The sequence below is a fragment of the Conger conger genome, chromosome 2 (genome assembly GCF_963514075.1).
Source record: "Conger conger chromosome 2, fConCon1.1, whole genome shotgun sequence".
NCBI classification, from domain to species: domain Eukaryota; kingdom Metazoa; phylum Chordata; class Actinopteri; order Anguilliformes; family Congridae; genus Conger; species Conger conger.
This window is the reverse complement of record NC_083761.1, coordinates 51,410,757-51,426,611: the sequence shown is the minus strand read 5'-3', so window position 1 is coordinate 51,426,611 and position 15,855 is coordinate 51,410,757. Positions and strand designations below refer to the sequence as shown.

Here is a 15,855-nt window from a genome sequence, read left to right as displayed (position 1 = left end):
AATGTGGATTACAATATTTTCAGCCATATTGAATATTTTGGGTGTGCCATAAATACACTTTTATGCCATGATCAAACATATACTGCACGTGTAAATATACTTCACCAAAAACATTGAGCACTTTATTCGCTTGTTAATGCAAATATTTAATAAGCCAATCATGTGGTCAAGAGATTCAGCTGTTTTTATGACCAAATGTCTGAATGGGGAAGAAATGTGATCACAGTGACTTTGACCATGGATTATTGGTGCCAGACAGGGTCTCAGAAACTGCTGATCTCCTGGGATTTTCACGCACAACAGTCTCTAGAGTTTGCAGAGAATGGTGAAAAGCAAAACAAAAAAAAAGCTCTTCTGTGGACAAAAATCCATTGTTAATGAGAGAGGTCAGAGGAGTCAGACTGGTCAAAGCTGACAGGAAGGTGACAATAATGCAAATAACCACACAGTGGTATGCAGAAGAGCATCTCTGAACACACAATGTGTCAAACCTCTAAATGGATAAGCTACAGCAGCAGAAGTAAAATAAGTTTTAAAAAAAATAAAAAAAGTCTGATAAATACCTAATAAAGTGCTCAGTGAGTGTACACCATTCGTAACATCACAAAGTCTTGCACAGGACACAAACATATGAATAGAAACAGTAATAGCTCTATGCATTTCTGTATTTCCTCTCCTCACCTTCTGCAGGTTGAGCTTCTGATGCTGAAAGATAAGAATTTCAGTAGATGGATTTTAGTACAGTCTACTGATGGTACATATCTCATTCTGCACACATACTCTAGATACTGTATTTAGTTCATTATAATGTAAACACTGTCACTCATTTTTAAATAAAAATATATAAATGCTATGGCGTTGAAAAAAGTGAACTCAGTCCTAATGCTTTTAGGTAGAAATTACATATTGCATACGAGTCCAGTTGGGACATGAACATTTTACCGTGCAATTGGGAGTTTATGGGTCATAGGATTTGGCTATAATATTGAACGTTGATTTGATGCAATTATTTAAAATAAAATATATTATTTAGAATTTTGTAAATGTAAATGAACGATATAGTTGCATAGGTAAATATACAGTACATGCATGTTCTAACTGTTTTTTGTCTGCACATACACAAACGTACATTTTCTGTTCTTATGATCGGTATGAACATATGCATATAAGCTCACATCTCACATCTCAAGTGGTTTGTGAAACAATGTGCATTTCAGATGTGTCACATCCATAACACAATGGTGTCACATATATAACGCTGGTATCTCCTCAAAACAATCTAGATTAAGATATAAATATTTTCAAAATTGCTTTATTTTTAAATTATTTTTATGTGCAGCCAAGCCTCCTACATTACATGGATATCAAACTTTCTGCATGAGACTTTAAAATTCAGAGTTTTGAGAAAGTTTGTAGTCTCCCCAAAATACCTGTATTTTTGCATTTTTCTGGCTTAACAATGTTATTTATTTATTTTTTTGGCCCTGTCAATTAGCCAAGTGGGTGGGATGATAATATGCTTTAACAATTTTTATCATGTGAGAAGAGTAATTCTTCTGAGGTATTTGTCATAACGCTGGAATTGCCCATAGACACTATGTCCAAATTCATATTGTGACATATTTCTACCAGTATATCTTTTGTACCATTTATACTACCCCACCCTAACTGAGTTCCAAAGTAATAGAGGTTCCATGGTCATAGATACCTTTTTGGCCAAAAGAGTAGATAAACATAACAATTGCTTCCCTTCAACACAACTCTCAGACAGATACAGGAATGACATGACATGCCTGACCAAAAACATATAGTCCAATTGTCACAACACCTCATGTAGAATATGTATCTTTCACTTACCCTCTTCTCCTGGTTGTGCATCTGATGAACAAAATAAATAATTTAATTAAAAACACATGGTGAAGTGTTAAAAGAATACAATATTACATTAATACAGGCATCTACACAAACACTCACACATGCTGCTGACACTGTTGATATATAGTTGATATGTATCTGAACAGGGAAGCATATTGTAGCTATGTATACTATTGTATAATATTATAACATCTGGTTTCCTCCTTATTGATATGTATGATGTTTTATTTTGAAGATATGTACTGTAGTTCATTATTGTATCTACTAACAACTAATTAGACCATATTGTTGTAGGATAGAGGCATATCCCCTACGCTGTAAATCATAATTTGAACATATCCTTTGACCATAACTGGTGGACAATATCAGGTGCCACATTCCTATACAGCTGTCAATTAGTTTCTGCAGCCTGAAATCTGACAAAAACATTTCTTTTTGTATGTTGCACTAATAAACCCAGAACTTGCTGGGTCAGAGGGTTTGGCAGCCAATATTAGCTGGCAAACTGCTGAGGAAGTCTTCTTGGCCAACTGTAATCACTTAAATAGAAACGCATGTGAGTATTACATGTCCAAACTCATATGCTGTCTCTATAATCACATACAGACAATGCACACCAGAAGTAGTTACAGGCATTGTAGATTTCGCTTACCCTCTGCAGGTTTTGCTTCTGACAATGGAAAAAAAAAAGTTTTTACTTACTGTAGGGACATATACTATATGTAGCACATGCGCGCAAGCACACATGCACACACATGCATACACCATATCCCAGGCACATAAAAACATAACACTTTCAAATGTACTTAATGTGCAATGTTATGCTCACTGTGATGCCATGGCTTCAGGCCTAGATTAATGTATGACCAAGGTTGTCAGTTGAAACTGATTTCCAGGATTTTTAAAAAAGGACAGTTTGAATTAAACCCATTTATGCCCAGATTTTCTTATTGATGTTTTTCCGCCATTGGAATGTTTTTAGAATAAAAATCTACTATGGATTTTGTTCTCTGGACCATTGCTGTGAAAAGAATATCTATTTTATCCTGATTTATGTAATCTGTGAAGTTCTCTTTATGCTTGAATTGTCACCGCACATGTTATAAAATAAGTAGGGTTGCTAAAACATGGTATCGTAAAATAGTTAATACAAATAGAACCATTAGTTTTATTACTTCCACTGTTAAAAAGGATTGAAGGAAATACCTTCAGCTTAAGGGGTTCTCACTGCAATGTACCCTACAGTAACATATGTGTCACTAGGTTGGCTATAACCAGACTACTTGCATGAATTCAAAATGCTTAGCTTAGTACCTAGTGTATTTTGTGCGCATTGATAATTGTTGGATATTTTAGCAGTGAAAAAATTTGACACACCTGTTTGATCTGTTCTCATTAGCAAGGTTATACGAAATTAATTCACACCCTCGGCCAATCAGAATGCTGTATTTGCCCTTGGTGGTCTTGGATCGCTGCAAAGTTATAGCGATACAGGCACTCATTCGCTACAAAATTTTATGGAAAAGGGGCTTATGTTAGGCCTATTTGTTGTGTATGTCACTGTGTGAACGTCATTAAACGTGCAGCTGAAATAGCAGGCACACCGTATCCAATCTCCTGGAATGTGCACTATCAATGTTCCATTTACAAAGCCTATGGTTAAATGTTTAAAATTAAAATTAAAAAATTTTCCCGCAAATTTGCATTATTATAATCCGATTCCCTGATCACCCATTTTTTTTCTCAAATTTCCATCCTATTTTCACCTTTTTTTTAAATGAAAAATAAAACCTGAAAATGATGATAATGATAAGACACAAACAGGGAAGGTTTTTCATGCGAAAAGGGGCAGAATGATGAGGAATAGTTATAATTTTAATTACACCACAAAATTGTCTGGCATCGTACATTTTAACCCATATAATATGGAAAAAAATATGTATATAATACATATTGCAATACATGCTACAAATCCCTGGTGGTAAGTGCTTACTTAGAGGCATAAGTCTGAATCAAGCCCTACAACTACAACGCTAAGTTGTTAGGCTGATTACAACAGCAATTGATATTTGAGAAAATGTGTACTTTGAACAACCACAGCATCAATGATTCCCTATTTTTAAGAAATGCATGCCAACGTCATAGTGCAATATGTAGCAAGATTTGATACAAGATATTTGATACAAGACAGTCAGAAAATAGACATACTGCTGCAATATAATATATGTATCTAAACTGGGTAGCATATTGTAACTACTGTGTGCATAACACTTTCTCCTTAACATCCAGTTTCCTCCTTACAAGAAGACAGTCAGTCCATACAAAACACATTCAAAACATATTCTTCAGAAAGGAAAATAATTGAAGCATTTTTATAGGAAATGAAAAGTGTTTCATTTCGTATAATAACACTGGCATGCTGGATTGTACAAACATGATCAGCATAAACATTCCGCAACAAACCTATCAATATAAGCATAGATTTTAACATTCACACACAAACAATCTGAAAAATGTGTATGTATTGTCTTGTCCTTACCCTCTTCTGCTGGCTTAGCTTCTATTAATAATAAGAAAATATTTGAATACAATTACAGATCCACATACACAAAAAACTGCATTTCATAATTTATAGCAAAAATCATATCAAAATGGCTGTTCATTAGAAGTATGATGATTGGTCGGAAAGTACAAATATTCTATTTAAAAAGTAAATTATTTAAAAACTTTTAAAAAGTATATGACTGAAAGTATAATACAAATATTTTTGAGAAATCCATTGTCAGGAAATACATACTCAACATTGTAAGAATTTAAGAATGTAAGAATAAACTTTTTATTTGTCTGTCCCTTCAGAGAAACATTATTTAATGTGGGCCACCACAAATTCATTGTATATTCATAAGCAAGACAAACAGTATATGAAAAAAAAGCTTGTTGTCTCTGGCCTGAATACAACTACACTACATTCCACTATAATGGCACAACAAAAATATATTAATGCAACTATGGTTCAGTACATCCATAGTATAACTATCAATATGGATTTTGCTTGCCTTGTAGAAGATCATAAATCCTAGTTGTGAAAATAAATTAATGCAATGGCCAGCAAATGATGGATAGTCTCCTTCTATGTCATAAAGAGTAGAAGAAGCATTGTTTTATCTTTATTGCTGTACTGTTATTGTCATGTATCTCGTGTATATTGTCATGTATCTCTGTTAAGAATTATAGGAAGTAGGGTAACACAAACACATTATATGTATATATGTATATTTTCATAAATATAGTTATTCTATTCAGTCTGGGCTGGAATATGAAGGCTTGGGTACAGAATAGAGAACAAACGTATTTACCATTAAAATTATTATATTCAGATACACATTGAAGCGCATTACATTACATGGCATTGTGATGTATTGTAATTCATATACACATTGATTTCTCTCACAGACAATATGTAAAATTTCCTTACCTCCTTCCGCAGGTGTTGCCTCTGCTAACAAAATTGAATTCAAATTCAATTGATGATTTTGACAGTTTGTGACAAAAGTGATAAAAGTTTTTTTTTGTTAATTTGTTCATTGAAAAACATGCACTCTTATTAAACATACAATTACATTATCAGTTAAATTTGTACAGGCACATTCCACATACTAGAGCCATGTTTTATCACAATTTCTCTTACCATCATTGACAGGTTTTGCTTCTGCCGATGAAAGATAAATAAATACATTTTAAAGCAACCATCAATTACAGTAATACTACATGTGATTCACAATGTACTACAATCCAAAACGTATCATTACACCAACCACTTTCACCATGCAACCTGACTGGTATGCATACTACTGTCAGTGCACTTCCAACTTAGGAATTCTTAAGTGAGAGTAATGGAAACCAAAACTAATGCACAAGATTACAAATTTAGCTAAATAACTGAATTGCCGAAAGATGCAAATATCAACTGTTAATGACACCTTGTTGGTGAATTGATCTGGGGTGCGTTTCCCGATAACGGTGTCTCTTAGCGCTTTACATAGACTCTCTAAGGTATACCTTACTAAAGTTGTTTACTTTTCTACATGGCGGTTGCTTTGGCGGTTGCTTAACGGATAGCTTCTACGTGCAACGTTACTAGGCCCCATCGACTCGCTCTAAGATCGATTTTCGACAAATTATATGTATGGTTAGTGATACAGTTTGTGGCTACGCCATCTAGCAATATGCCTTCTTTGGCATGACATGTTTTATTTACAATATTTTAATATCTTTGTCATAGTGCTTAAATGACTCACTATTTTCTCTGATTAGCTGACATTTTCAATAAAAGTGCACCAACAACAAAATGCACCGACATAAAATTAAACATTTTATTTATTTATTTTTTTACATAAGATATGGCTGAAAAAAACAAAGAAATATGCAGTCCCACAGATTCACAGCAAACAAAATGGAGATATTGTTAGACATGGCGCTGAATAAAGAAACATTATTTTCCAGCTTTAGGACTACAGTGTCCAACAAAACCAAGAACGAACTATGGTTAATCATCGCTCCAGCACACAGAGAGAGTAGGAAATCGTCAGTTTAAAAGGCAATTAGGCAACATGTTCAATAAAGTGCAACATGCATCCTTCGTAATTTACAATTTTATTATTTGCATGAAAACAATGCCATTAATGTGGTATTTTAGTAATATTATTAGCCAACTACAACTGTAGAATTATTAGTGTACATATTGCTTAACAGATTGAGATGTAACTAAGAGCAACAGCTGATTTCAGAGACTTGCGGTCATAACAGTGGTGGCCACTAGTGGAGTGAGCTGACAACATCGCTAAGGTATAGCTAAGAGTGGTCCAGACCAACTTTACGAAAGTAAGGTATACTTAGCTAAGAACGTTTCGGGAAACAAGCTGAAACGTTAAGGTACAGCTTAAGGTACAACTTACGAATGACGTAGCTTTAAGAAGGCTTCGGGAAATGCACCCCTGATCTTGTCATGTAGAACACAGTTACCATAAAACATTTCCAAATATTTTTTTTTCTTCTGGTCTGGTAGTGAAGTCATGCACACAGCAATGTCACCCCATACACAAGCATATTTTGAATTGTAATCGATTTCAACTCATTCTTGCTCATTTTCTCACAAACAAAATGAAATGATTGTATGCACTTGGAATATTTCCTTACCACCAGGTTTTGCTTCTGATAATAAAATGAAAACAGTTCAGAGTGGAGAAAAGTATGTGGGAATTCTGCTGGCATGCTGGTATTAATATACACACCCACACACACACCACACAATACCTTTTTACCTTTGGCTAAATTGGTTCATTAGTTTAGTCTTGGCCTTGGTTTAGTATAAGCCTGTAGCTCAAAACGTCTTACATACATATTTTGATATAATCTTTTCCACATACTGTATATTGAATTAGGAGCACTGTATATTCTCAAAATAAATAAATTTATTCCATTCAATATTTCAGACTGGGATATAAAGCCAAGGGTATAAAGGGGGATATAAAGTGGTGAGATATAAAGCCAAGGGTACTTATACCGATAGTAAATGTATTTACCATTAAAATGATTATATTACATACTAAGAACAAAACACAAATACAGAGGTACAAACCATGATTTTTCTCACAAACAAAATGTAAGAGTTAGACAAAATTTACATTTTCCTTACCTCCTTCTGCGGGTTTTGCCTCTGCTAATGAAATTGAATTCACATTGAGTTGATAATACAATTTGTGACCAAAGTGACAAAAGTTTATTCAAAAACATGCACTCCTCTAAAACCTAAAATTATTAATTATCAGTTAAATTCATGTAGGCACATTGCACATGCTAGAGCCATGTTTATCATATTTAATTATCAATTTAATTATTAAGGAAGATATTTTGTGTGATCAATTAAATGCAAAATGCATTTGAGAAACGTGTCACGAAACGTTTATAAACTATTTGAAATATAGTACGTGCTCACACTGGAACCAGAATGTATCTGAATCAGGTATTTATCTTACCTGCATCAGCAGGTGGTGCGTCTGCAGGTGGTGTGTCTGCAGGCGCTGCTTCTGCAGGTGCTGCTGACAATGAAAACATAGCATTTAAAAACATTAATCAGGGGAGATTATACTATGACTGTGGCATACACTATGTAACCAGTGAGATTTAAATGGGGGGGGGGGGGGGGAGGGGGCGGCACATGCCTATGCAAGGCACAACTCCTGCTGAGAAATATCGCAGTGTACAAGTGAGACCTGGCTGACTAGTGAAGCTCATGCCTTGACTTCAGAGGGCTTTGTCATCCTGCGTGACCGTTTTATGTGCTGAGCTCCTCTGCGCTGTTACCAAGCTCAGTTCCACACTCAGAGTCACGGCACAAGTGTACTTGGATGTTACCTCAGTCCTGTCATCACACAACCAAATGCAACAGACCAACTATAAACAACACACCACAATGACCTGGGCTGCTGGGTGACTCATCCTGTTAAGCCACTGTTTAAAAACTTTTCTGTGCAAATAATAATAAGCAAGAAAATGTAAAAAAATTTCTTGCTTACGAATTACGAATTACGACGGGGAATTACGAATACGAAACTAATTTAAGCCTCTCTTAAAACACTGAATTTAACCAAAATAATCAATACTGGCCTTAGCCATGACTCACATTTCTATTTTCAGCCAAACTTAAACGTATCCATAGCAACAAGTAGTTGCCCCGAAATATTAACGACCTTATATTATATTTGTTAAATACCATGGTGTAAACAGAATAATCCACTCGAAGGTTGTCGTAAAAGGAGTTTAGTGCACTCCGCAGAGGATTATACATGAAGAGGTATGACAACCAAATGATATCTCCAAACAAGAGTAAAGTGTGCCTCTGTATGAGTCACCCTGAGATGCAATGCAGCAGCCCCCTACTGTCGGAACCTTGCAAGTATTTGTGCCATTCTTGCCATATAGGCAAAAACGTCCAATATAACATAAATATGTCCTGTTGCTGCTGAATCTGTCCTGTTTGTACTCCTCTGGGGGGCCAACCCTCTCAGTGTTCATTTCTTTCATCTTCTACAGGTTGCTTGTGATAATTAAAATATGAACAATTGTACTTCAACACAAGGACTGTAGTAGCATGGTGGATTTTATGGCTTGCCGATACACTACAAACATTGAGTACAATCTCACTTACACACTTGCCCTCTGGGCCTACCAGCCTGAATCTGCACCGCTGCCAGAATTATATAAGCCACATGATTGAATGATTAACTACTTATTTGTTGAATTTGACTAGCTGCAGTCACATAGAAGCCAAAAAGTACCACTATCACCAAAAGAGGGAGCTGCTTTGGAAAAAGCCATTCGCACTTTGTTGCTATGGTGTAGTAGCACAATCTTGTGGTAGGATGACAAGGTAGCCTGTAGATCAGGGAAATTTCTTTGTGCAGCATTTTTAGAAGTGATATTTTGTTGTGCATTTCAGTTGCCACCCTTTTAATTTTATTTTGCTGCTGGGCCAGAGAATAACTGCTGTAATCACCAATTTTAGACAATCAATCATCCCCCCATCACATCAAACATCAACATGACACACATGATAGCACACAACCAGGACTCTCAGCACACACCCACACACACACACACACACACACACACACACACACACACACACACACACACACACACTCACACACAAACACCCATCACATGTACACAATTAGAAAGAAACTTTGCTGTACTCTTACCTGCTTCTGCTGGCTTTGCTATAGATAATGAAAACAATGGATATCAGTGCTGGAACTGGAGTGTGTAGAGAATATGTAGACATGCATCTAACAAATTCAACACACACACACACAGACTTTATCTGTACATATCATCTGTATAAAAATATACATACAAACACACATCTCACGTACACAATTAGAAAGAAACATTGTTGCACTCTTACCTGCTTCTGCTGGCTTTGCTATAGATAATTAAAACAATGGATATCAGTGCTGGAACTGGTGTGTGTAGAGAATATGTAGACATGCATCTAACAAATTCAACACACACACACACAGACTTTATCTGCACATATGATCCACTTAGAAATATACATACAAACACACAGCTCACGTACACAATTAGAAAGAAACATTGATGTACTCTTACCTGCTTCTGCTGGCTTTGCTATAGATAATTAAAACAATGGATATCAGTGCTGGAACTGGAGTGTGTAGAGAATATGCAGACATACATCTAACAAATTCAACACACACGCACACACACACACACAGACTTTATCGGTACATATGATCCACTTAGAAATATACATACAAACACACAGCTCACTTACACAATTAGAAAGAAATATTGCTGTACTCTTACCTGCTTCTGCTGGCTTTGCTATAGATAATGAAAAAAATGGATATCAGTGCTGGAACTGGAGTGTGTAGAGAATATGTAGACATGCATCTAACAAATTCAACACACACGCACACACACACACACAGACTTTATCTGTACATATGATCTGCATAAAAATATACATACAAACACACAGCTCACGTACACAATTAGAAAGAAACATTGATGTACTCTTACCTGCTTCTGCTGGCTTTGCTATAGATAATTAAAACAATGGATATCAGTGCTGGAACTGGAGTGTGTAGAGAATATGCAGACATACATCTAACAAATTCAACACACACACACTTATCTTCTGAACACTCAGTGATCACTCAGTGATCACTTTATTCGGTAGACATGTACTAAATGCATAAAAGAATGCAGATGTGGTCACAGGGTTCAGCTGTTTTCCAGACAAAATGTCAGAATGGGGAAGAAATGTGACTTTACTTTGACCATGGAATGATTGTTGGTGCCAGACAGAATGGTTTAAGTATATTAGAAACTGCTGATCTTCTGTGTTTTTTGATGCACAACAGTGCAAAAACAAAAAACATCCCATGAGCAGCAGTTCTGCAGGCAGAAACGCTTTGTTAATGAGAGAGGTCAGAGGGGAATGGCCAGACTGGTCGAAGCTGAAAGGAAGGTGGCAGTAACGCTAATAACCACGCATTACAACAGTAGTATACAGAAGAGCATCTCTGATACAATGCATTAAACTTCTAACTGGATAGGTGATAGCAACAGAAGTCTAATACCTAAGAAAATGTTCACTGAGTGCACATACAGTCACACAACTCGCACACACAATCACACACACTATTTAAATCAGTGTTAAACTCTTACCTGCAGGCTTTGCTATTTAAAATGAAAATAATGTATTTCAGTAAAGAAAATGGAGCATGTAGAGAATATGCAGATAACAAATTCCACACACACATATACACAAACACACAATTCTTCTGTTTATGATCTGCATGAAAATATACATACAGTGCAATCCGTAAGTATTGGGACAGTGGTACAATTCCAACACATTGGATTTGAAATGACACAATGGATATGAGGTTAAAAGTGTGGATTGTCAAATTTCATTTGAGGGTATTTATCTGGTGATCAGTGTTGGAATTATATCCCTTCTACATAGGGCACTTAAAGTAATTGGACAGTTGACTTCTCAGCTGTTTCTGAATAGTGTATTCAATTGCTTCCTTTGTGCAGGTTTAAAAAAGCTTTCAGTATTTAGTCTCGAGTCTAAGCTTTTGATTGCCTTTGGAATCTGTTATTGGGGGGCTGTAATTGCAAAGGGCCAGGTAGGTCAAGGAAGACCACTACGGTTGCTGACCACAGAATTCTCACCAGAATGAGGAAAAGCCCCCAAACACTCCAACAAATCATAAACACTCTTCAGGTGGCAGGCATGAATGTGTCAGTGACAACTCATTTCTAGGCTGTGAGTCGGTTCAGACTGACCTTCTGGCACTGTGCAAGGACAGGGAAAAAATGTCTCTCCTATAATTTTGCCAATGTGTTCCTCCAGTGTACACAACTGGGACAAACTCCAACCTCCCCGTGTTGATTCTTCATTTGTGGACACATTTTTTATATCCTCCAGGTTAATGCCAAACCAGGCATTAGTCTTCCCTAGTTCTGACAATCCACTGCTTACACTTCTGAATAATATTTTTTATATTAAAAGCACTTTAATCTCCACTTCAAATAAGTTTTTTTCTTTTGTCTTTTTTCGGCTATCTTTTTCAACTGCCTGTAATGCCATTTCAAGCTCTTTATATGGTATTTTAGGGGCCACAATTTATGCTAATCACAAATTCCATGAATGCACTTTTCATTTAGGGTTGTGTGGTATTCACCAACATACATACATGGATACGAAAAAAGGCTATGTTTGATGTGCTATGTGCTATGTTTCTTCTTAATGACGTTTCAAATTGGTTTTTTAGGTAAGCCTATTCTTTAGCCTATGTCCGTGACTTATTTCTTAGCCTCATAATGGCTTCCTTGACTCTCATTGGCACAACTCTGGTCCTCATGTTGGCAGACACCAATAACAGACTCCAAAGGCTATTAAAAGCCCAGAATCAAGACTAGATCCTGAAAGCTTTCTTATACCTGCATCTGTTCCATGGAAAAAATAAAGACAAATCATCCCTCAACTATTCAACCTTCAGGATAATAACACCTTTTGGATGATTTGACTCCTCTACCGATATATAAGGCATCTTTTGAATACCTTATATCCTTGGAGTCGGTCTTCTCAATGATATTACAGAACTCTGAACTATTGTTCGCAGTGCATAGTCATCATATCACCATGCAACTGTGCAAACCGTTACTCCATATCCAGGAGAGTGTATTGAGCTTCAGGGGTGGGGACAGCATCACAAATCTAATTGTTAGATCCTGAAATTTCATGCTTTTTCTTCATGAAAAATCTTACATTTCTGGAGAAAATCTTACTTGGTTCAGATTATAGAATGCTACAAAATTGTAATTTCCACCATCTTGAATAAAGTACGCAAATTAGATAGTTTACATATTTTGTCGGAAAGTCCATAGCCCATGACGATTGAAGCATGTACCTCTGAAATTATCTGGAAGACCAAATATTTGTTTTAGGAGGAACTGTCAGGGTTGAGAGGTAGCACCGGGTAGTATTTTCACCTGGCCCTCATTAGTGCCAGGGGAGCCGAAACTCCGGTGGGTATTTAAAGCGCTAGCTGGCATTCGGTCGGCGCTTTGGTGTTCACTGTTCACTCTGACTGGTATGCACACGGTAAGACTCTGTCTGTTATGAGTCAGGTATCGTGCAGGTTCTGGTTCTGTCTAATTTATAAAAGAAAGAAAAGAAAAGGGTAAGGAAGACACTCAGCCTGCTGGTGCTGTGTGCACGGCTGACGCCTTCCGTAGGTTCTCTGTTTTGTTTTGTTTTAATTTTCAGCTCGTGTGAGCTTGGGGGTGAGGGACGTTGTCCCCGGTATCTGTATTTTTGGTTTGTGTTTTTCCTGAGCTGCGACTCAAGGTTCTTTGTTTTCTCGCCTAGTAGTTATTTTGTCCCCGGTCCGGGGTTTGCAGTGCTCGCTTTTAGCACTCCTTTTCGTTGGGTTGTTCGCCCTGGTTTTTAAGGGTTGCTTTATTTTCTGGTAGCCGTTTTTTGGGGCTATTCCTTTTATTTTGGTCAGAGTCCAGACATTTTCTGTTTCCTATACCTTCCGGGGTTTTGTGGAGAAGACTTTCGCGTGTTCACTTTAAAGGGATCACCCTTAGTCGCTCTTGGCTCTCCGCCAGTCCCCGACTCTACAGGAACATTACCTTAAGGAAACAATTGAATACACCTGCTAATCAGAAACAACTGACAAGCCAAATGTCCAATTACTTTTGGTCCCCTAAAATGGGGTGACAATGTATAACAAGGGATTCCTACGTGGATCACTTGATACAGATGTCAATACCGTCAAATTAAAGGTTACAATCTGCACTTTAACCTCCTATTCATTGTTTCATTCATTTCATATCCAACGTTCTGAAGTACACAGCCAAAACAACAGAAATTGTACCACTGTCCGAATACTTATAGACTGTACTGTACTGTACAAACACATCTCTCACACACAATTTGAAACATTGTTGAACTCTTACCTGCTCCTGCAGGCTTTGCTATAGATAATGAAAATAATCGATTTCAGTGCAGGAAATGGATGGTGCATGGAGAATATGGAGATATGCAGAAAACAAATTTAACACGCATGTACTCATACGCGTACACACACATTTTTTCTGTACATATGATCTGCAATAAAATATAACAACACATCTCACACGCACAATTTGATACAATGCTGCACACTTACCTGCTTCTGCAGGCTTTGCTATAGATAATGAAAATAATGGAGTGATGTTGAGGATATGCAGACATACAGATGACAAAATTCAACACACATACACACACAGAGCACAAACAGACACTAATTCTGTCCATATGAGCTCCAGGAAAATATACACTTAGTGAGCACTTTATTAGGTATTTATTAGACTTACTTTAGAATTCTACTGCTGTAGCCTATCCACTGAGAGTTATGATGTGTTGTGTGTTCAGAGATGCTCTTCTGCATACCACAGTTGTAATGTGTGGTTGTTTGCATTACTGTCACCTTGCTGTCAGCTTTGACCAGTCCGGCCATTCTTCTCTGACGTCTCTCATTAACAAGGCATTTCTGTCTGCAGAACTTTTTGTTTTTTGCACCACTATTTGCAAACTAGTGTGACTAGTGTGTGTGAAAAGCCCAGGAGATCAGCAGTTTCTGAGATACTCAAACCATCATGTCTGCCACCAACAATCATTCCACGGTCAAAGTCACTTAGATCACATTTTTTCCACATACTGAAGGCTGATGGGAACATTAACTAAAGCTCCTGACCCGTATCTACATAACCGTATGCATTGCACTGCTGCCAGACAATTGGCTGATTAGATAATCGCATGAATAAGTAGGTATAATAAAGTAAAACTGTTCCTAATAAAGTGCTCGGTGAGTGTATATACAGACACACATATCACACACACAATTTGGAACATTGTTGCACTCTTACCTGCTTTCACTTTTTTTGCTATATACAATGGAAATAGTGGATGTCAGTGCTGGAACTGGAGTGTGTTGAGAATATACAGACATACAGATAATAAGAAATTCAACACACACACAAACACACACACAAACACGCACGCCAGCACACACACACACACACACACACACACTCACATGAAAATATATATGCAAACACACATCTCACGCACCATTTGAAACATTGTTGCATCCTTACCTGGTTTTGCAAGCTTTGCTATATATAATGAAAATAATATATTTCAGTGCAGGAACTGGAGTATGACGCAGACGAGCAGATTCCATATCCAACACACACACGCACACACGCACGCACGCACGCACGCACGCACGCACATACACACACAGACTTTTTCTATACATATAATCTGCATGGAATTATAGATACAAACATCTCACACACAATTAGAAACATGGTTACACTCTTACCTGCTTTTCCTTTTTTAGCTATAGATAATGAAAATAATGGATTTCAGTGCAGGAACTGGAGTGTGGAGAATTCAACTCACACACACACATATCAACAAACACACACTTTTTCAGTACCTATGATCAACATTTAAATATATTATACATGCAAACACACATCTCACAGACAATTTGAAACACTGTTGCACTCTTACCTGCTTCTCCAGGCTTTGCTATAGGTAATGAAAATAATGGATTTCAGTGCAGGAAGTAGAGGTAGAGACTATGCGGACATGCAGATAGCGAATTCAACACACACACACACACACACTTTTTCTGCACATACAATCTGCATGAAAGTATTCATACAAACCCACATCTCACACACACAATTTTAAATATTGTTGAACTCTTACCTGCTCCTGCAGGCTTTGCTATAGATAAGGAAAAAAAAATATTTCAGTGCATGAACCGGAGGTAGAGACTATGCAGACAAGCAGATAGCAAATTCAACACACACACA

General features: G+C 36.9%; 1 protein-coding gene across 1 annotated transcript in view; it reads right to left on the bottom strand.

The window, feature by feature from the left end:
* The window catches only part of LOC133121250 (myosin-binding protein C, fast-type-like), a 67,880-nt gene that overhangs the window by 25,135 nt on the left and 26,890 nt on the right, over positions 1 to 15,855 (bottom strand). Inside the window, exons 2-7 of the mRNA XM_061230455.1 lie at positions 7,911 to 7,973; positions 5,351 to 5,374; positions 4,415 to 4,435; positions 2,528 to 2,545; positions 1,858 to 1,878; positions 682 to 705 (exon numbers count right to left, since the gene is read on the bottom strand). Coding sequence (XP_061086439.1) covers positions 682 to 705; positions 1,858 to 1,878; positions 2,528 to 2,545; positions 4,415 to 4,435; positions 5,351 to 5,374; positions 7,911 to 7,973 — 171 coding nt within the window. The remainder of the gene's footprint in view (positions 1 to 681; positions 706 to 1,857; positions 1,879 to 2,527; positions 2,546 to 4,414; positions 4,436 to 5,350; positions 5,375 to 7,910; positions 7,974 to 15,855) is intronic.